The sequence below is a fragment of the Lepidochelys olivacea genome, assembly GCF_965140295.1.
Source record: "Lepidochelys olivacea isolate rLepOli2 genome assembly, chromosome: 17".
NCBI lineage: Eukaryota > Metazoa > Chordata > Testudines > Cheloniidae > Lepidochelys > Lepidochelys olivacea.
In genome coordinates, this window is record NC_140427.1 from 8,711,736 (window position 1) to 8,733,984 (window position 22,249).

At 38.5% G+C, this 22,249-nt stretch overlaps 2 protein-coding genes across 25 annotated transcripts in view; one reads left to right on the forward strand and one right to left on the reverse strand.

The window, feature by feature from the left end:
• Positions 1 to 22,249, forward strand: part of LOC311532632 (uncharacterized protein) — a 139,055-nt gene that overhangs the window by 107,648 nt on the left and 9,158 nt on the right. For 4 of the 7 annotated variants that reach the window (XM_084651267.1, XM_084651261.1, XM_084651265.1 and 1 more), the window contains 3 exons: positions 7,143 to 7,218; positions 8,763 to 8,840; positions 10,413 to 12,839. In XM_084651267.1, coding sequence (XP_084507393.1) covers positions 7,143 to 7,218; positions 8,763 to 8,840; positions 10,413 to 10,479 — 221 coding nt within the window. In that variant the 3' untranslated portion in view covers positions 10,480 to 12,839. The other 3 variants (XM_084651266.1, XM_084651262.1, XM_084651263.1) reach the window with 2 other exon arrangements.
• MSI2 (musashi RNA binding protein 2) overlaps positions 13,398 to 22,249 on the reverse strand; it is a 378,049-nt gene continuing 369,197 nt past the window's right edge. For 3 of the 18 annotated variants that reach the window (XM_084651253.1, XM_084651255.1, XM_084651254.1), the window contains 3 exons: positions 19,077 to 19,285; positions 17,241 to 17,318; positions 13,418 to 13,601 (listed from right to left, as the gene is read on the reverse strand). In XM_084651253.1, the coding sequence (XP_084507379.1) occupies positions 17,277 to 17,318; positions 19,077 to 19,285 (251 nt within the window). In that variant the 3' untranslated portion in view covers positions 13,418 to 13,601; positions 17,241 to 17,276. Of the gene's footprint in view, positions 13,602 to 17,240; positions 17,319 to 19,076; positions 19,286 to 22,249 lie in introns of all 18 variants that reach the window. The other 15 variants (XM_084651241.1, XM_084651244.1, XM_084651243.1 and 12 more) reach the window with 10 other exon arrangements.

Consider the following 22,249-nt stretch of genomic DNA (forward strand, 5'->3'; position numbering starts at 1 on the left):
GATCTGCATCTCCAAAGATCCCACTGAATACAAAATAATGGTTAGGCAAAGTGACCATGCTGGGTAGAATGAGAACCAGCCAGAATCTTCCCTCCAAACTAACCCCTTTACTGAATTTTAGATAAAAATTAGGTTATATGTAGAACAAAGTAAGCGAACACCTCTGCAATCTGGATTCTGACTAAGATTGGTAGTGAAAGAAGTAAAATATCACAGGAGAACCTATTTGATGCCTTGGGCAGCTGTAATTTGAGGTGAAGGGGGATGAAACTATTCTCTAACAGGTTGATTTTTAAAAATTGGCTGTTGAAGCTGCTGGGCTGTTTAGAATATGAGAATAAATCCCAACACCATGGAGTAGTGGGCAGGCAATGTGGTTATACAATTTTACATATCACATGGCTCTCTAATTATAGCATTGATATTATCTCCACAAACTGCATGTGTACAATACGTATACATCTGGGGGGAGGTGACTAGAGAAGACGTATATAATAAAGACAAACATATTTATAAGTGTACGCTCACTCTACTATAAACAATTCCCACACCTGTCAGCAGAATGCAGCTCGGTCCTTTTTTATACATATATCAAGCCCTACTCCAGGGCAGGTTGCACTGCAAAAAAAATCAAAGAGCTGTGACTGCCTTTTTAAACCCATTGTTACTTCTCAGCCATAAATGTTTATGACAGGAGGAAAAGGAAGTAAATCACATTTATATCACTTGTTTTCTTTATCAGGGAACTAATTTGACAGGAAGGGAAATTTTTGCTTATTTTACAACTCTGGCTTGGGCTGTGATTTGATTTCAGTAGCTGGGAGGCGAACACGAAATCTTATTTTTATTTCAGAGTCGGTATAAAAATTTACATTTTGACAGAGACGCCCAATAGCATTTTAGTGCAGCTCTAGCAAGCCTCCAGGCATTTCACAAAGCACATAACCCAACATATAATACACTCATAATTCACTAATGTTTGCTGAATGACAAGGCTAAGTGGCTGCTATTCCCGGCCTCCCACCGCACTAATGTACTCCAGACCGGGGCTCCTTTTCTTCTGGATTGAAGTCAAATTGTTTCCTGTAGTCTGGATATGGCAGCTTCTTCCACGAAGACTAAACAGTACTTCCTAAATTATTTTCATTTGTTTTTCTAATCTAATTTTTCCCTTGGTGCTTCACTAATCATCAATGCCATTAAGGGGCTGATGTGTTGACGGCTTTCCAGAGACAAGCCTATCCTGCATCCAGCAGCGAGCTGACCTTCAGCATCAAAAACTCATAGTTGAGCTCATCTAGTTAGCAGACTGAATTCTGACTGCCTTCCAGGTGGCCCAAATGGTCTTATAATTCTTAACATCCTGCTGCCGCTCATTACTGGAGTACGGGTACCTGCTCTTGGCAACAATACAGCCAGACTACCTGGAAGAAAAGGTACTGCCCTGCTTTCATTCCTCCTGTAAATGGGGAGCTGCGAAATTCCTTTTGCAGTTCTTAAGGGTCTATGAAAGGGAAGAGAATCCTTCTTTCTTTTTGTTTCTCATGCATGCTGTCGCTGCAAGGATTTTACAAATACTGGATCTGAACTGAAACTAGGGCTTGGATTCTGGTCCGTCATACACCAGTGCAGAGCTGGAGCAACTATTACGGTCCTGGAATTACTTCAGTTTTATGTTAGTGTCACTATCTTCATTGCCTTCTGATCAGTGCTGGCTTAAGGCCCGTTGGGGGCACCTAAGCAGGAATATTCCCCCCCCCCCCCCCCAACACACACTAATAATGAAGAGGTGGCTCCCTTGAGCTGCTTGGGGCCCTAAGCACTTGCTTAGTCTGCTTATGCCTAGCACTGTCTCTGCCTCCGATATTGTGGTGAAGAGGGACATATATATTGAATTACACCCACACAACGATATTAAAAGAACATTGTTTAAAAAAAAATCAAGCAATTGAAAGTTAAGAAATGCTAGGGTGCCTCTGCAAGCTTAATTCAACCCCCTTGTCCATCTGCTTTATGGTACAGGCTTTAGGTACATGGTCATATACTGCTTTTTTCTGTTGTTGACAATGGGGTGTTACAGCTGCTGATTCTATGCTGGTAGGCACCTGGTCTAGGTTTTGTAGGGCCGTATGTGAAGTAACTTGTATATACAGTCCCAGTCATTTTCCTCCTTGCTTAGGCCAATCCTGCGCTTCAGGGTGTCGTGAATCCCTCCCTGTTCCTATTTGTTGCTGCTGGGAACCTGGAGTTCGTTGTGGGGAGTGGGAGATGGCAGTGAGGGAATTCAATCTGTCACTCTGTCCTCTGGCCCCAGAGGTGGATTGGAGTGTGGATGGGCTGTGAGCTGAGAGGCAGGCTGTGCCCAGGGGGAATAGGGCCCTTTGAGGCCACATGAATTGTATAGGATCGAGGCTACCACTTATGCATTCGCTGTATGTTTGTGTCTTCAACCAAAATAACCCTCTTCTCCCTTGTTTTCACTGATTGACAACTAGAGGTTAACTATCTAATCAATCCAAAACTGCCAGTCACCAGGTGATATTCCAGTGAAACAGTGCCAACAGCACCATCTGGGCATCAGCGACCAGTGCTGGCCAGCTATAAGTCTTGCTGTCTGCATGAGCTGAAGAGAAGATTATGTATCTGCATAGAAAGCCCCTTGTGGTATAAAACCCAAGGAGAGCGTTTTCCTCATGGTGTTGAGCAGAGAGGGACTTGAGGAGTGCTGGCTTCACTTGTGCCTGATGCTGTATGCATAGCAGGTCCCTTGTCCACATGCACAGGGCATTGGATGGGAGTATTTCAATAAGACTTCAGGAAAAGAAAGGCCCCTGTTGACCTTCTAGTCCCGTGAGCCAGTGTTGGTAGAGTTCTTAATGGCAAAACGCTGCTGCTTTCTTTATCTGCTCTTTAAATGGAGGTATGAGGAGTTCAGGGTCTCTTTCTAAGGCTGCAACTGGAATAGCATTCTCTCTGCTTTGGGCCCTTTGGCCAAGGGCCAGGTATGGAATTTGGGGGAGGGCTTTGTAAAGAGATGCATTTCCCTTGGCAAAGTAGTGGGGGGGCCTCCCCTCCTTTCCCCACCTTAAATGTCCAGTGCTGAATGTGGTCACAACTGGTCACTTTTTGTAATTAAAATGCCCACTGTTTTTTACCGTAACGGCAGCACCTTGCACAGACATAAAGTTTCAACCACAAACTTCACCCATTCTGCTTATTGATGATGAGATGACTGAGGCACAGAGGTGATGTCCAAGGTCAGGCACCACAAAGCAGTGGCTGTGCCGGGAATATGATCCAGATCTCCTGAGTCCCAGCTTGCTGCACTAGAGCATGCTGCCCCATGTAAGTGCTAAGTCTTTCCATTTGCTTTGATTGCTGCTCTGTATGGAAGCTAGTGCCATCCTGGATAAAACTTCATGAATATTTAAGCAAAAATGTTGGCTCTGCTCCACTCCAACTGCAAAAATAAAACCTCTGGTGGAATATATTAGCTGTTAACAGGGTGTGAAGCCAGACAATTGCATGAGAAAAATAAACAGCAAGCATGTGTATGTTACATAGGAACAAAGCTAGCCATCTTGGTAACATATTGTTAACTGCCACCCTGACTCCAAATAGGATTAGTACAGTAAGTGAGATGACAAGTTAACAGCATCGGTTTATTTTTTATGGGGACTCTGGAAGTCAGCCAAATATAGAAGGAGAGAGGGGGTGTGTGTGTGAGAGAGAGAGATACATACACATACACAAACTTTTATCCCTTCACACTTTCTCCATTGAGAGGGGTCTCACTGTCTTGGCGCAAATAGTCTTTGAAAGTGTATAGAATGTATGAGGGCATCACAATCAAAACAACTGGTGGTAAAAGTGTTTTCACGAGGTTATTCTGGTGGGGTTGCAATGCAGTAAATAACCTCATGAATAGCCTTTAATTATTTTTATACCTTAAAGCTTCAAAAAGACCCTCCAACACTGTGCTATGCTAGTGACTATAGAAATGGGGTTAATGATTGCACTGGAAACTGTATGGGCAAGTATCAAGAAAAAGCTAAATGCTTTGTGGTTTTTGGGCCACCAAGCATTTAGCACACTGCTGGTATTATACAAAGAAATAATAGATTTGTAGATGAGATGGTAAAGACCAATTTTTGTAAGTTACATTGTACACCTCTCTGGAATGCGTGTGAACATCTAGAAATCAGTGTAGCATAGGTTTTAAGGAGGGGAATGAAAATAGAAGAAGGTAGCTAAGACGGAGTTGTTTTGGATTCTTCTGCTTTGTTACGTAGGTAGAATATTGCGTATTCTCTCCAAACTTAGACTACTCTTTAAGGACAGAATGGATGTGCTGAGAACTTGCAAGTAAAGCTGTTAGTTGGAGTTACAATTAATTTAAAATTGGGTCCTCTAAAATTATTTAGCACCATGCGCACTGGCTACGTTGGAGATGAACTGCCTTCTTTCAAAATGCCCGCTGTCTCCTAATTTTCAGTGGGAGTGAAGCCAAGCTGACATCAGGGAGTAGGCCTGCCGAGTTTGAGGGTCACCATCATTCCTGGATTCAAGTCCATTAAAAACCAGATTCATTTTCCTCCTCCTCTTCCTCTCTCTAGGCCAACAGGGCTCTTATTCCCAGAATAAATAATTATGTTTGGCTTTATAAAGGGAGAATCCCAGCCGCTACCGCCCAGTTCAGTTTTGAACCACGCAAACCAAAACCATGGTGACGTGGAGATGAGGGCAAAGAATCATGTTGTCCTGAACACTGAGGGAGAAATAAAAGCAGAGAGCTTTTTTTTTCTGTGTTTGGTCAGTGCCTATCACAATGGGGTACTGGTCCTTGCTTGGGGCTACTACATGCGAATATATTACAAATACTAGGAAGAGGTTTTTTTCTAATCAAAGATTGGGGGGCGGGGTGGAATTTTTCAAGTGCCTAAATCCCTTTGGAAGTGGATGGGAGTTAAACTCTCACTTTTGAAAATCTCACCTTTGTCCACTGGGGTTTTCCCTACTTACTTTGAAATGTGTGCACCCTGGCCTTGGGCTGCATTATATTCCTTCCAGATTGCAGCGGCTGCAGTGTATCTACCCTAGAATAGCATGGACTATCAAGTTTGGGTTACTTTGTGATGCATTTTCTTTTCACTTAGTTGGTAACTTGCAAAACCCAGTACTTTGCCTCAGCGTGAATTAGGCCTTGGCTGTACTAGAAAAGTGCACTGATTTAACTAGACGTGGCTAGTTAAAATGGGGCATACCCCCACCATAGAGGGACCTCGATTTTTACTTTGCATCAGTATGTTACTGACCTAACCAGATTTAACCCTTGCTTAAATCAGTTCATTTTAAGGGTGTCTATATTGGCAGTTGCCATTGTATACTTAGCTCAGAGGTTCTCAAAAACTCTGGTCCTCAGGCATGGCTCCACTAATTAGGTGCCTGGACCCTGGAGAAGATGCACATGTAAGGTGAGGGGGTGGGAGGCATTTGGGACATGCAGGGCTGTGGCAGCCAGAGAACGAGGCGACTTTCCCCATCTTGGGGGCTGTGGCTGCTGGGGAGAGACCCCTGCTCCTTTCCAGCCCCAACTTGGGGGCTGCCGTGGCAGGAGAGAGAGGGCACCTCCATCGCATTAGAAAGGTAAGACTACAGATATTAAAATATGAGTTGTGTGCTTTTATTTGTAGAACAAAAAAAGTTCATTTATATATATAGATATATAGTGCTTTTATCCAAAGCACTTTAGTTAGCTAATGGTACAGACAACATTTGGAAAGATCATTAAGGGGTTCGCCGAGACCCTCAGCAAATTTCAAGTGGTCCGTGAAAAGAAAAGTTTGAACACTACTGGCCTAGATCAATTTTAAATTGATTTAGTTAATCTGGTGCACTTTTAAAGAGGTTTGACTACAGTTAATGGTGTGTAAAGCACCATAAAAATGCAGGTATCTTCATTAAGAGGTCATATAATGCATTACATAGTTATTATCTTTTTAGAAGGCTTTGTTTAAAAATCAATTCTTTTGTGTATTTCTGATCTAGCTATTATAGCACCTTGTTTTCTTCATTGTATTGTAAAGTCTGAAAGACACTGCAATTTTCTTTTGTCACTTTCTACCAGTGTTCTTCCTATTGATTCTGATGACGCCCCTTGTTAATACTTGTTTTAGGAGCACCCTTCATCTTCTGGCTTGACTTTGGACATCACCAGCTGCACTGAAGATCTCACCTTTGTAGAGACTCAACATCAGTGTATGCTATTAGTAGAGAAATTCAGTGGAAGTGCCCTGCTAAATTAAATTGGATATTCGGGGTTTTTATTACTTTCTTTTCCTTTAGCTCCAGCATAGAATACGTAGCATTGTGCCTTGAATTTCCCATTCTAGTCTCTGTGGCTCATTTACATGAGAAAAATTAGATGTTACTGATGAGCAGTGTCAGCAATGGATTCAGATTAACTGTTTCTCTGTGATAGAGAGCAGGACAAAACCAGTTCAGAAAATGCTGGTGAAAACACGCTTAGAGCAAGTCTGTCGTGGTTTTCTGAAACAACACAGAACACTTTTTATTCTGGTCTGCGTTAAAGCAGCATTCAGCTGAATTTTTCTAGTGTAGAGCAGGGCTGAAGGGTTATATTGACCACTTATCATGTCTGCTTCCACAGCCTTGACACCAACTGTGCTGCATGCCTCAGGCACCGAGACCAGCCTACTGCCATTGGCTGGCACATCTCAGGCTATGCCTTTGTGAGATCTCAATTCGTAGTGCAGTTCTGTGACAGCACCTTGGGTAGGCCAGTAAAGGCTACATTGCTAGGTGTCTGTTACACAATCATTTGCTCTTACAGTGTACAAGAGTCCCTCACAGCTGTTGCAATTTAAAGGAACAACGATTGTCGTGTACTATTTACTGGATAGTGCATTTAATTGTAACATTAATGCTCTAACATGCTTTAAAAATGTAACTTGCTTTTGTTATGCTTCCTTCGCTTTTCTGGGCTTCACCCAGCCTAGCAAAGAATGTTGTATGTGTCTTCTAATTCTGCTACATCTATACTTTTAGATATTCCTCTTTGTCCTCCGTCTCAGCCTAGACTTGCTCTTTACGTAATGTGTGCATCTCTGTTCCCCATCCAGCTCTCTACTTCCCATGGCAGGCTTTCAGGTACTGGCCCTTGTTGGAGACAGGAGCCTGGATTATGCGTTGGAGCGGGTATGTCAATGTATCAATTCCTATTTTTTTACAGGTACACCACTCCCTCCCCTGGGCAGATAAATTTTTTCAGGCCTTGCTTAAGAAACCTCCCCCGCCCCAAATGACTATAAAATAAGCCACCAATAGATACAAAAAGCCAAGGTTAGAGAGGAGGCAGTGTGGTTGAAGCACAAACATGGAGGAATGAGAACTGGGTTCTTCTCTTAGCCAGTTACCATGAAATTTAAGAGCTTTGTTTCTTTCCCTGGTTTCAGAGTAGCAGCCGTGTTAGTCTGTAGTCGCAAAAAGAAAAGGAGTACTTGTGGCACCTTAGAGACTAACCAATTTATGTGAGCATAAGCTTTCGTGAGCAACAGCTCACTTCATCGGATGCATTCAGTGGAAAATACACTGGGGAGATTTATATACATGGAGAACATGAAATAATGGGTGTTACATAACTATTACACCCATTGTTTCATGTTCTCTATGTATATAAATCTCTCCACTTTGCAATCCTTGCATAAAGTAGTATTCACCTTTGGAGGAAAGAAATTGTAAGAATACTCCTGCCAGTATCCAACAGACACTAAAATTCTGTTACTGAGTCAGATAAAAGCCTGGGGAAAACAGACTTTGTACAAAATCAGGAGAGTGAGTGAGGATAACAGATATTTTAAAATAAGCAGGTTAGAGGTGGCCAAAGTAATCCCCCAGAGCTTCAAGCATTGACTCTGTATGTTCAACTAGGAAAATTTAATACAGTTGGAATACTTTTAAAAGTGGCTGCTCATGGCTTTCCTGTTCTGACCATGGTGTAATCAAAAATGTCCATTTTAAGTTACGGTGCCTACTATACATAACAACTGTATGGGGAAATCTGGCTTCCAATGGCAAATATCTATACGTAGTGTGTGTGAGAGAGCTCATTCTCTCCATAAAGATCTATAGACGGAGATCAGATCTATTTCTATACCTAGCTCTATAGAAAGTCTTCTCTAGCTACAGCGACCTATTATAGGTAAAGGGCCATCTCTATGCCTAGCAGTAGAGCTTCTCCTATAGACATCCACCCCATCATCTACAGTGACCCATTGCTATGTATAGAGATCTATACAGAACTACTGTTAGAGAGGGATCTCAATAGCTAACAATCTGTGAGAGCCACTGCTCTAAAGAGCTAGCTATCTTCACATAATTCTAGCTGCAGTAAGCTGTCTGTACCCATAGACAGACATCTTTCTCTATACATAGAGCTAGACAGAGGTATCTCTAGATGGTTTGTTAAAACCATACCAGCTCAAGGGAAAAGAAATCTGGAGGGGTATATGTATAACTCAACTCTACCTCAAACTGCTGCAGTTTGAAATAGATACAAACTCGAGGCAGGAGCATTAGAAATTACTATAACTTCCCCCTTCATTAAGACTGTGTCATACATAGACAGTGTAATAAAGAAGGTACTCTGCATTTCCCACATCTCCTAGGGAGGGATATATGAACTTACATGGCGTGAAGGTTGTTTTCTTGGTGATAACTAGATTTTGTGCTTATTGTTCCAGCCAAGCACAGCAGAAAAACATACAATCATCAATTGCCCACCTGCTTCTAATGTGTATGAAGAGTATGACCATATTAAGGTAAGAGCAGCAGCAGAAGGGGAAACAAATGCAGACCCTGTGGTACAAAACAATACATTTCACACCCATAATGAAGGGGACTCCACAACTCTGTTCAAAACAGTTTATTTTATTTTTTTGTCAGACAAACACATTGATTTCTGGACCACAGTAGAGGATGGAAACCTTTCACAAACTTATTTATTTGAAAATACAAATATAAAATTATACTTTCCACATCTGTGATGTGAGAGACCCCCATCCACATAGTATTTTACAACAGGGCTTTAGAAAGCCATACACAGAGACCTGAAAGATGCTTGATATATAGATACAGATATATGTGTGTGTTTATATAGTTTTTAAAAAAAAATGTCACTACCAAAGTTCTCATCAGTTCATACTAAAGTATAAAAGGAAGGGCTAGGCCTGCCACTGTGCCAGAGTTTGTTTAGGTATTTATGACCACCTGAAATGCTTAGACTTGCATTCTATTACTGATGGAATTCAGAACTTGTAAAACATATAATGAATTGTATTTGCTATCCACTACAGTCAAAATGACACACAGCGATCCCACACATTGTGTCAGAGTATGTACAGAATACAGTTTTATAACATGGGTGACTCCTGCTTCCTGTCAAAGTTTTTTAGCTTTGATTTTTACACTGAAATGAAATTCTGTCAAGACAATACATTCTGATTGTTTGGAAACTTGTGAACAGATCACTTAGATTGACTTTCTTAACTACTTGTTTTTGGTAAATTTTATTACAGTATTAAAGTATTGCTTAGCTTACAGAATCTCCTCATGTAGTGTTCACACACAAAAATGGGTTTGAATTAGATTCTGTACTTATGAAACTCTACAGTGTATGTATGCAGACCACAGAATCTGCCCCTGTGTCTTCAATGCAGTGTCTCCCATTTTCCTGTCTCATCTGTTTTGCTTTTAAAAAACAATCACCCACTCAAGAGACATTTCCACAGCATAAAAGATGAGTTAGTGTTTTTGTAAACAATTTCATATGCAATATCATATATAACCATGGCTGACTGTCAATAAAAATGTAATAAACAATATTGCTTTATTATAGATTATGTTGCATTGAGTGAATGGCAGAATGAAACAGGATGGTTTTTGTGGCTGAAGTCACTAGCCCTCATTCACACTAAAGGTCAAAATAGCATTACAGGTTTTATAGCTGGGGGGAAGAAAAAAAATCCGAACACCTTTCAGGTCATTATTATCCATAATTACCCAATGATTTAAACTAATCTAGCAAGATGTGTAACATTCACCAGCTGTATACTGCTGTACAATGAAAAAAAAATTACAGCAACAGAGCCATGCTACCTTAAAGTCCAAGCTACAAATTCAAATTAAAATGAACATTATGAAGTATAGAAAACAAAAAGGACAGATAGATCAGTCTTCATTTTAATCAAGTCAATCACAAATTAATATTATTTTTTGGGGTGGGGGGAGGAGGGTAGTTACCCTCGTTAACTAAATTTTCCTAGATACTGCAATCCCTCCAAAATTTACATTGTGTTTAGTAACAAAAGTTGTCCCACTGTATCATAATGCAGGTCTACCAGAAATGGGTATGGCGTATCCCAGTCTGGAGAAGGACAGGAAAACCTATCTCTACGTTAATAGTGGACTTCATGGGTGAGTAGGAGCTATTTTTTGTTGCCCATTTGCACAAGTAGGCAGGAGTCTCTCTTTTTTGAAAACTCCCAGGGTAACAGTTCTAAATGGGCAAGATCAGTTGTATCAGTGCATTCGCCACTGTGCTTGACTAAAATAAAGATGTAGCTGAACCTTTGTGCTAAAATAATTTACAAAGAAAATTCTTCAAAATGGACTTCTAAATGAGTGGGGGACTAAAGTGAACCTTAGTCTAGGTAGCCACATCAAAAACATATCAGGTTCCACAATATTTGTGCTATGGGCCACTGGGACTTTTCAAAAGGTATATAAACATCTAAAACATATTCACACAGATTATCAATTTCTTCTGAGCATTCTTAAAAAAATATTTTTTCTCTTAGTAAAATCATTTTAATATACCATGCCTCCCTCTTTTAAAAAATAAATTAAAAAAATCCAGTTTTGCATATCTAGCATTAGCATTTAAGGTAGTATGGCACACCCCCTTTTTAAAGTCAAGGGTGGGGATCTACAAAATGCTTTAAGAGTTTGCCAGCATTTTTAACATTGTGAGACCTTTGGTTAGTTGAAACCACATCAGATCAGCAAAAAATAAAATAAGACGGGGAAAAAAGGAAGAAACTGCCCAAAATTATTAGCATTTTTTTCTTAAATAAGAGAAAGTTCTATCCTTACTGGTCCTAAATCTGAATAACTACATCTAAATTTTTAACCTTAATTACAATACACCTACCAATATGTACTAGAAGAGGAAGAGAGAAAGAGGAGGGGGGAAAATTCACTACACTAGCATCAGGACAGCACTCTTACAAGATAGCCATTTTATACACTATTAACATACAACAATGATCAACAAAGAATATTCTATGAGGTGATAGGGAATGGAGAGGAAAAACAAATGGTAGTACAGTACGTCATCAACATTGACAAAATATTAATAAAAAATTCCCTGACTTATACATTGGATCTCAGGGAATTTGGTTTGTGTTTTTTTTATTATTTTTATTTTTTAAAGAACTGTTATTTTATTACTTGATCAAGTCTCAATATTTAAAAAGCGTCCAGCATTTTGCTTAAACCTGGTTGTTCTGAAATAAGAAAAAAAAAAACCAAAACAAAAAACCTAACCTATTACACACAAAAAGCATGATTTCATTTTTAAAAAATAAGAAAAACAAGGTTTTTTCCATTCAGATAGCATTACGATGCCTTGTTTTTTTGTTTTTTTTTTTAAAGATGCCTTGCTCTACCTGGTCTATTGAATGTCTACATTAGTCTACTTGTTAGTAAAATTTACAAAAATAGGAGTGCAGCAGCTCTTTTTAACAAATGTCGCATTCAGTGTCTTATACTGGCTGTACCTAAAGTACCAAATTTATAAACGTAACAATTTAAAAAAATATTAATAAAACTTGTCAATATTACGTTAAAAAAAGAAGAAATATATCCATACTACAGTATGTTCTTAATGCCACCTATCATGTTGTACTTCTATTTTGCTGTTGCAGGCCTATTTACCAATATTAAAAAAATTAAATTAAAAAATATCCTTCATAAGTTTCCTCCCCCAACAGAGGACCATATATATAACAGCCAAATATTAAACATGTGCAAATAGGAAACTGTCAGTTTTTCCCCCTACCAGTCACAGTGCAATGATGTTTTATACTTTTTTAATTCTGTTTACATCTACAATAAATTAAAATCTTCTGTCATTTCTAGGGTGATACTTGTAGCACTGAGGTATTCCAAACAAACAAACAATAAAAAGGTTGCTTTCCTAATTTGTTAATATAGAAAATAATGGATAAAAGGTATAATGCAAGCTTTAACACTGCTCTTCCTATGGCATGTTAGACACTGAAGAGGAATCTCTTCTCTGTCAAAGCTTTATAGGACATACAGAGCAGCTGAAATGACTGGACAGCAAGTTGATCTAATTTAAAATAATGACTAATAAAGGTGTGCTTCAAACTTTAAATACTTTAAATATTAAAATTGTAGCTTCTTTTTCAGTCTTGGGAAAAAGCCGTTCTTAAATTAAAAAATATAACTAAACTGTTACCTTTTAAGCTGTGCACATATGACTAGTTAATATGCTGGTATGACGCTAGTACAGTTATAAGGTCTAACACACCTACAGAGCAAGCTAAACAGTGTTAATCTAACTCTTATGGGCCAGCTCCGGCAGTTGATCTAAACGTTTAAAACTTTTTTTCTTCCATTTAGTAGAGAAACTGCCTTAGACTGACTCCATCACAAAAATATTTTGTATTTCTCTTTCTCTTTCTTAGTAGTTTATATGTAGTTAATGGAATTGTATTTACAGTGTTTTGTTTTGTTTTTTCAGAATTCACAATTTCAAAAAACCTTATATCACCTCTTTCAACCAAAAAAAGCACTTATAGAAAAAGAAGGACACAAAAAATTTTGCAGTCCTTACCTTATTGCCAAAAATAGATATAATTAGGTTAACAAAGATGTCACAAATCAAAAGAACGGCTAGAGATCCTGCTATTCAGCTCCCATGCAATGCAAACGAGAAACTTGACTTCAGCCCACCCGCTGCTCTTGCTCTACTTCTAATTCAGTGTGTGCTAAAATTCCACCTGAAAAGTTTTTACAGTTTCAGAATTGGTACCAAAAGACTGAGACTCATGTTACCATCTCAGCATCCTTTAAGCAACAACTACATAAAACAAAAGTAAAAAGGAGGGAAAAGAAAAGAAAAACCCTTAATATAAACAGTTACACGATGGTTAGGCTTTTACTAGATACACAAATTAGAACTACATGACTATGAGCGTATGTCAAATGCTATGAAAAAATGTGATTCAAACAGATTTAAGAGGGGGGGAACCCATCAAGAAAATAAAACAAAAGAGAAATGGATTATATATATACATATTTTAAAAGCTGTTTTTATAGTACAGCAGATTCATGAGATGATGAGAGAGATTTTAAACAACCTAAGTCCATAGAGTGCCACCTCCAGTTTATTTATGTTATTGGTGATAATGTAGTGCTCAAAGTCTGATGATATCACCTGAACATGGGACCATTCAGAAACTTCGCCCTGTCTTGCCTGGACATCCAGATATACTCTATAAAGGATAAAAAGAACACATAACATAACCACATTTTTTGAGAGTAACAGAAGTTCCCAAATCTAGAGGAGTTCCCACGGGGTTTATTATGGACCTCTATTTGTAAATAGCTCAGTGGAATTCCTGTGCAGGTCATTGTATGTTGTTTTGATCTACTTTGTGCAATTAGTGCCACGCAGTATAAATTGACATATAATAGACCTGACCCAGGGATATGCTGAGGACCAGTAGCTCTTGTTGAAGTCACAGGGAGCTCAGTACCTTTCAGTATCAGACCCACTATTAATAATATGTAATATGAAAAAATGTAATATCACTTAAATACAAAAAGGTGAACAGAAATAGTCTAAACATGACCTATTCCGTTTATGTAAATAGCAGGTGATGTTGGCAAAAGGCATGGCAAAGGGCCAATGCATGGGAACTGTGCAAAATTTTTAATATCAAAATGAGAAGCGTACTTAAAATTTAACACCTGTGTTTTGGGCCATAATCTATTCTAAATCACCTGGTGTAAATCCAGAGTGACATAATTGAAGTTTATGGGGTTACTCTGGAATGAAAAGCATAGCTTAAATTCTGCTCTGCTATCGATCTTCTCTTTCAAATACATTTACAAAGGTAAAGTAAATACCTCGGTGTCAAATTCAGTGCTCGTTTCACGAGCTCCTTTTGTACTTTTACAGGGTGGTTTTGGTTTGTTTGTTTTTTGTTCACTAATATTTGGGAACAATAAAATACTACTAGATTCATCAGAAGTACTGGAAAATCTCCTTATGCACCAGTCACACTACTGAGTTTACATAGCTTTATAACATGCATATTCTAAAATTGTTCAAGTACTTGCTAGATGGTGGTAACTTTTAAATGGGTACATTTCAACAGTAGTGATTACTTTTATAAGTGGATGTGTAACACCTAACTCACTGATCCTGCAGACACTTACGTATATCAGTAATCCAACTGACTGCAACAGGACTATTCTTCTATGTCAATTTTTGCAGGATTGGGACAGAGGGGGGCAATTATTATTTAAACTTCACTACAGAAATGATTTTAATTATGACAAATATAAAAAACCCACCCCTGCAATTGAGGGTGCGATATCTACAGTGCAGGAAGGGGTGTGATTTGCATCTTGTCTCGATGTACTCTAGGGCAGTGCCTCTCAACCTTTCCAGACGACTGGACCCCTTTTGGGAGTCTGATTTGTCTGGCATCCCCCCAAGTTTCACCTCACTTAAAAACGACTTGCTTACAAAATCAGACATAAAGTATCACACAGCACACACTTACTGAAAAATTGCCAACTCTCTCATTTTTACCATATATTATAAATTGATTGGAATATAAATATTGTACTTACATTTCAGTGTCTAGTCTATAGAGCAGTATAAACAAGTCATTGTCTGTATGAAATTTTAGTTTGTACTGACTTTGTTAGTGCTTTTTATGTAGCCTGTTGTAAAAGTAGGCAAATGGCTGAGAACCACTGCTCTAGCGAGCTTGCTAAAAATAAGCAGGTGGATTTCAGCATGGGCTGCACAAGCGAGTATGTAACTAGGCAGGTTTGTGCTGCAGTGTCCTCGCTTTAGTGAGCTAGCTCAAGGTACGTCTGCACAAGCTGCAAATCACACCTGTGGCTACAGAGCAGGGGGGCCTGAGTTGTATTCCAGCAGGAGGAAGATGAAGGACATGCTGGCAGACCTGAAAGCTTGCACACTTAAGAGTATGCAGAACGGCTGGACCTTGACATGAAATTCACTACAATTCATTTGACGTAATGTAATTTTTGAAGACCCTGTTTGAAAACTATCACATCCCATCTCAGTATCAAGATGAGATTTTTGCTTTAGAGAAAGTCCTCTGCATGTGGAGAACCACCATATTAGCAGATCCTTGTAAGCTGGAGCAGTGGAGCCCGCCCACAGATGGAAGAGGAAACCATAGTGAGATAAGTGGAAGTATATTTTGGGAGGCACTGTCACAATTACAAATTTCAAACTCAGTAGTCCTTGAGAAATTAATCATAGGGACAACGCCCCCCACCCAATCAATTTTAATTAGTAATGAGCAGTGTTAACAGCTATTTCTGTTTTTAAGTCATTAATGATTGCACTTGTAACACTGGCCAGTAAATAATGGTTACAGCTTGATGTGCTGTGGTAGGTTTAAGATGATTGCAATATATTAATTTTGTTAACATTTCCTGTTTTGCAGCATTATTAGTTCAAATTACTGTTTTGTTAAAATCCCCAACATGCTTTGAAGTGCACAGCTTGTTTTTATGAAGGATATGGACACAATAATAATGAAGCGTTATAAACCAATTACTGTGTGTGTATACAAACACTATAATGCCACCAAAAATAACTAGGATTAAAAATGAGTGCTTATAATTTTTATGGGGAGAGTAAAATGTATATTTTGTGGACCAAATTAGTTTAGTTTAGGAAACATTCTTAAAAATTTAAAATACACATTTATGCTAAAATGCAGGAGATACACATGACCATTTCTTGTCATACATTAAAGGAGATCATAACATAGTAATATTTATAAACTGATCAATGTACCATCTCTATTAGATACAAAAATCATGCAGCCCAGCATCAATGGGCATTTTGTGGGGTGATCATGGCTTGATGGATAAGGGGTGGGGGGTGGGAGGTTGGTTCTCTTTTTCAAGGTAGGGTTGTTTTTTTTTTTTTTTTTGCATATATTGGTACATATACACATTAAGTACCCTCCACATGTACTGGAACAATACCCCTCCCCTCTGTAATTATGATTTTAATTCCATAGATTTATTTGAAATTTAAAATGTGACTGATCAGATTTATTCCTAGCTAAGAATCAATAGAAATAAAATTTGACATTTAAATTTATTTTGTATCCATATAGAAAAATGTAAACTACAAAGGTAAACACATGGTTTAATAGGTATAACTTTTGTATTGACTGACTTTTTAATTTACACTATTAGAGGTATAAGAATATTCATTTGCAAAAATGAATATGCCAAAAGTGAATATGCCAAACAATTTTTTAAAAACATGTAATTAACTCAAGCTCAGTTAAAAGGGTAGGAAACTGGCAGTGATCCAAATACTAAAGTAATGCCTTTAATTTAATTTACTTAGGTTTAATTTTTTAATCTAGATAATTGTTCTATGGTTACTAGTAACAATGTTATCTCATAGCTGTAATATTTGGTACAGTACTTAATTATGAATTATGGTTTTCTTTGCAATAAAGCAATGGTGCTCACTTATTTTTAGAAAACTGCATTCATAGCAAATCCCTCATCCTCACAGCAATGCTGCCCACTGACACTTTTTCATTTGTTTCCCCCAAGACTTCTGGAATCATCATTTATTCCTTTGGCTTTCAAAGAATGCAAGCGACTTCTCTAAGCTTAATAAATGTCAAAACACTAACTTTGTTGGGTTCTAGCTCCTGATTCTCTTCCAGTTTCCAACCCACAAGACTGATTTTAAAATAAACAATTGCAAAAAGGAATGATTAGAGGCCAAGGGAAAAAGAAAGTGAAGATCAAAAGGTGTTTTCTTAATTTAAAATATATATGGGAAATACTAGCTTAGCATAAAATACAAATGGTATATATTGTAATACCTCAAAGTGAGATGGCAACCAACCATGTGTAACGTTTCAATGGTATCCATTTGTAAAAGCCGTTGCAATCAAAGGTCCCTAAAATTGTACAATTATTAAGGTCATCAGTGTTCTATACATGGGAACAGATTATTATTTTTTGGCAAGTAATTATCAAAGGACTTGAAAGACTGTGTTGCCAGCATGAATATGTATTTAAGAAAGCTGTTCTCTGGTCACCACTGACTTGATGTGTTGAATTCTAATCTTACCTTTCCAAGACACTAATCTTCACCCCCCCCCCCTCTAAAATTTGGGTTTTTTAAACATTAGGATTAGTAAATGGACAATGTTAAAAAAATAAAGAATAAAAAAGACCCCCATTTTCTCGATAAGGTTATGGGGGGAGAGGAGGAATTAAGAGGCTGCCAATCTGCACGTCAGAGAGAAAATACTTTCTTAAAAAATGACAGTACAGACAAAACAGGATGCCAAATGCATTATTATTATTATTTGACAATCAGGACATTCAGAGGTCAAAGTGTGTAAGTTTTCAAGAACAAACAGGTCTTTTTCTTTAGGCGAAAAGTGGAAACGAGGGGTGTAGTAAGTGGTGATAGATGGCAGTTTAAATTGACATAGCTCTTGGCAGAATAATAATAATCCACATTTCATAGCACAACTGATCCTAAGAGATTGTCAAGATACGTAAGTGACCTTATGATGGGAATGGAATTGAACAAGAATTCAGAACATTAGGGCACAACTAGAAGGCTGCAAAAAGGTATTTCAAAAATACGATGAAAACCACGTTTGTTAATTTCAGGAGCTTTGTCTGCACCACATTTTCCCCCCCAACCAATTTGGCTAAAATATTAACATTACTCTCACCTTTGGTTCTGAGTAATCTTTTGAAACGGCTCTCTACAGCTAAGATGGAAAACAAACAATGAAAAAATCTCATTGTTTGCTTACAATTTTTTGGAGGGGCGAGGGGGGAGCTGATTTCCCATTTCAAAGACTGACAGCCACTAAACAGATTCAAACACATTCATGCTAACGCACAGAGGTAAAACAATACAATCTGAAAAAGAGCATGCAAGTTTGTTAAGTAAATTTCCATTGCCTACATTAGTTAGATGGTAGAACCATGAAAATATTTCCCATTGACTTGAGAAAAAAAACAGTAGAGACTTACTTGTGACCTTCCAATTTCAAGAAATGTTAGCAATAAACTAGTTATCAACATGTTGAGCACACATCATCTCAGGCTAACTTTCCTTCTTTGATTCCATACAGAGGCCTCAATTCTGCAAACACTTGTGAACGTACTTAACGTTAAGCATGTAAATAGTCCTATGGACATGAGTAGGACTATTCACCTGTTTTAAATTAAGGACATGTATGTTTGCAGAACTGGAGATGCTAAAGCAAAGGCCCACTTTCTCTTCAATAGAGATAAAGAATTGGGGCATTATATGCCGTTCGGTGCCTCAGCCTAAAATATTTGTTCTACAGAAAGAGAGAAACTTAAATTTAAAATGAACAGAAATTTTAAGCATTTTTTAAAATATTACAGTTTAAAGTATGTCAGATCTCTAATAGAGGAGTAGGGGGTCACACAAGCCTTTTCAATTCCACTTATAATTCAAGTGCCAGGGCCGTGGAGTGTGCCGTTTTGAAACAAGTCTATGAGTAAATTGAGCAAGTTAGATAGAACAGTATCACCAAATGGTAAAAGGCTACATGAGCAGTGCACGGCACAGTTCATTTTTAATTAAAAAAAAAATCGCTACAAAAAATTCCGAACTAAATTCAAATTACCCAAGTGGAGAAGGGAAAGAAACGGTTACTTACAGCGATTCCATGGCCAAAGCCAGAGCCTGGCTGAGGGCTGGCAGCACTTATGTAATTACCAACACCGGAGTCCTGACTGGCTGTACCGTAGAGGTCTGCGACTGGACCTGGGCTGTTAGCCCCTGGAAATCCTCCTGGCCGGGCTGGATTGGAGCCTGCCGGGGAAGCGGGTGCGCCAAAATTCGGTTGAGCACTGTAGCTATTCAAGACTGGTGTGCAGAGAATAAAGCTGGGTATGAGGCCAGAAGCCTAGCATGCAGAGTTATTATAAAGCCAAACACTAGAATAAACAGCCTAGGCCCAACTTCTAACACTTAACCAAGGCCATGCGATAGGAGAGCAAGTACTGAATAATAGTCAGCCCATACTACTAAGAAGCTTGGAGCTCCAAATATATATAGATAGAGATATATATATATATAAAAACAATCATTCAACACACTACTGCAACCAGAGACTGTAGGTGCTCATTTTCACCAAATTATCACATACTATATAGATATTTTTCAACATCTGATTTGATGCTCATGCAGTAGTAACAAGTTTTCTAGATCTGGGCACGTCGAGACAGCATTCACATCCCATGCAAACTACAAAGGAACTAGTTTTAGACTACACATTGTGTTAATATTGATATTAAAATGTTGACAGCAAATAAAGCAAATCACATCTAGTAAAATCATTTTTGGATCCATTCAAAACTTTACCAAACCTCCCCTCCCCCGCCCTTTTATCTGTAAGCTACATAAAGATTTCAATGACTAAAAGGTTTGGTTTGTTAAAAAAAATGATATGGAATGGAACATTTTGGAGTAACTTTTCTTTTTAATTGTTATGAGGGAGATTTTTTTTTTTGTTCCTTAGATTTGGAGAGCAAGGACCTCCCTCTGTCTCCAAAACTGCACAAAATAAGTAAGTGAAGATCAAAACCAAAAAAGAATTCCATAGGATCTATGGCACTCACCTCCTTAAGGGGAAGTAAAAGAAATTTAATTTTTTGAAGTCGGAAAAAGATGCTAATGGATAAATTTGGATCTTTAAGCATGTTAGATGATCAGATTTTGGCATTTCTCACAATCACTCTGGAATGTAAAATTTATGAGTAAAAGACTTGAATGCAAAGAGAAATGTTAGCAGGCTAGGAAGACTCAAATGGAAATAGGTTTATCTTGCAGCAAGCTATGTTACTTCCAAGGTCCTTACAGAATTGCATAGAAACATGCCTGTATGCACCATAAAGCCCACCTATTCTCATAGCATCCCCTTGAAAGCCAGATAAAGTTAGTGTATATATACACACATGTATTTTAAACTGCTCACAGTTGGTTTCAGTTTCCCTCACTTAATTAGACTAGACTGAACAAGATGGCTTGCAAATAAATAAGCACAGTGAAAGGACAAATAAATCAAAAAGATATGTAGTCTGGCAAGGCCTCAATTAAATAAACCTTAGTTATAATTCTATTTGTAACAGCTAGTGAGGTTTGAGTTATCAATTCTGAAGAGGCGGGTATTTAAACACCTTTTTAAAAAACCCTAAATATAGCAGATGGAATCCACGCCATGACCTGAAGAGACCTGTCCTTCTCAAATTTAATTGCACAGGCTGTTCCACCTAGTTATAGAGAGACAGACAGACCTAAAAGTGAAATTAAACACTGCACAGTCATACCCAACCTTTCATTATCTCTGAATTATTAGTATAAAGTAGCTATTAGAAACAGGTCCAGGCTACAAAGTTTTGTATTTCCCCGAAGTTCAAGGCTACACAGCTTTAGGGTTTTGGCCTCTCTTTTTTTACTGAGTCTCCTGCAGACTATCATAGAATCATAGAAGATTAGGGTTGGAAGAGACGTCAGGAGGTCATCTAGTCCAACCCCCTGCTCAAAGCAGGACCAACACCAACTAAATCATCCCAGCCAGGGTTTTGTCAAGACAGGCCTTAAAAACCTCTAAGGATGGACATTCCACCACCTCCCTAGGTAATCCATTCCAGTGCTTCACTACCCTCCCAGTGAAATAGTGTTTCCTAATATCCAACCTAGACCTCCCCCACTGCAATTTGAGACCATTAGTCCTCATTCTGTCATCTGCCACCACCGAGAACAGCCGAGCTCCATCCTCTTTGGAACCCCCCTTCAGGTAGGAGAGGAAGTTAGGAGTTAAACAGGGGGTGAGTGAAGTGTGGCAGCTTCTGGTCGCCCTCTCCCTGTAATCTTCAGGTAAGAACTGAGCTGATCAATTGCAGGTTTTTATTGCCGATGAAATGTAAGAGTGAGCAAGTCCTATTTCTCTGTCAAGAGACACCCAAGAAAAAATGATAGTCCTACTCTAAGAATCTTTCCAATGAACAAAATGGGCTTTGGATCCGCTCCATGTTAAAAATGTATACGCAAATTTGGTACAGCCAACATAGCCTTCAGCATCCCACACTGTGGGAGTCTTAAGTCCATTGAGACACGATCATTCAGGATTTCCCATTATGCCACTGGCTCAGAATTGAGCAATCTTTCACTGGAGTTAAATACTCAACCAGATCAATTAACCAGCAAAAGTAAAATGGCAACCAATGGCTTTGCACTGGTCGGAAAGTCCATTTTACAAAACAAATTGTGCACTGTGGCTCTTTTTAACTGGTAACAGGAGGAAGTAAGTAGGTCATCTAATTCAGCAAGTTAAAAGAAATAAGGCAAGAGAGAGTAAACAGATTATTTTGGAACACGCTGGCAAACAAAGCACAATTTTTTAATATTAAAGATTAAATGTCAAGATAACATTTGGCCTTCTCACTCAGGAAGAAAAATATCCAGCTGAGATATTCAAAAGCCCTTTATTATCTTGCTCTAGCACACTCTTTTTTCTGGTTCAATTAAATGGATACAGGTTTTCCTGCCAAGTCACACAGAAAACTTGGTTTGCCCAGTTGAGCAAATCCATGGGCCTCTAACAGATCCACGGGAGGGAAAGAAACCATTTTAAATTTCCTTCATGCTGATTTGCAAAGAATGGGGACAGGGCCTTTACGGAGGAGGACATAAGGACACACATTCCTTAGAAACAAACTATGCCAGAAGGAAAAAATTAACCGTCTGCAGGGTAGATAAACAAATAACCCCAAACAGTCCAACCATCAGCCAAAGGTCACAAGAGTGGGCTAGTGGCGAACCTTAAAA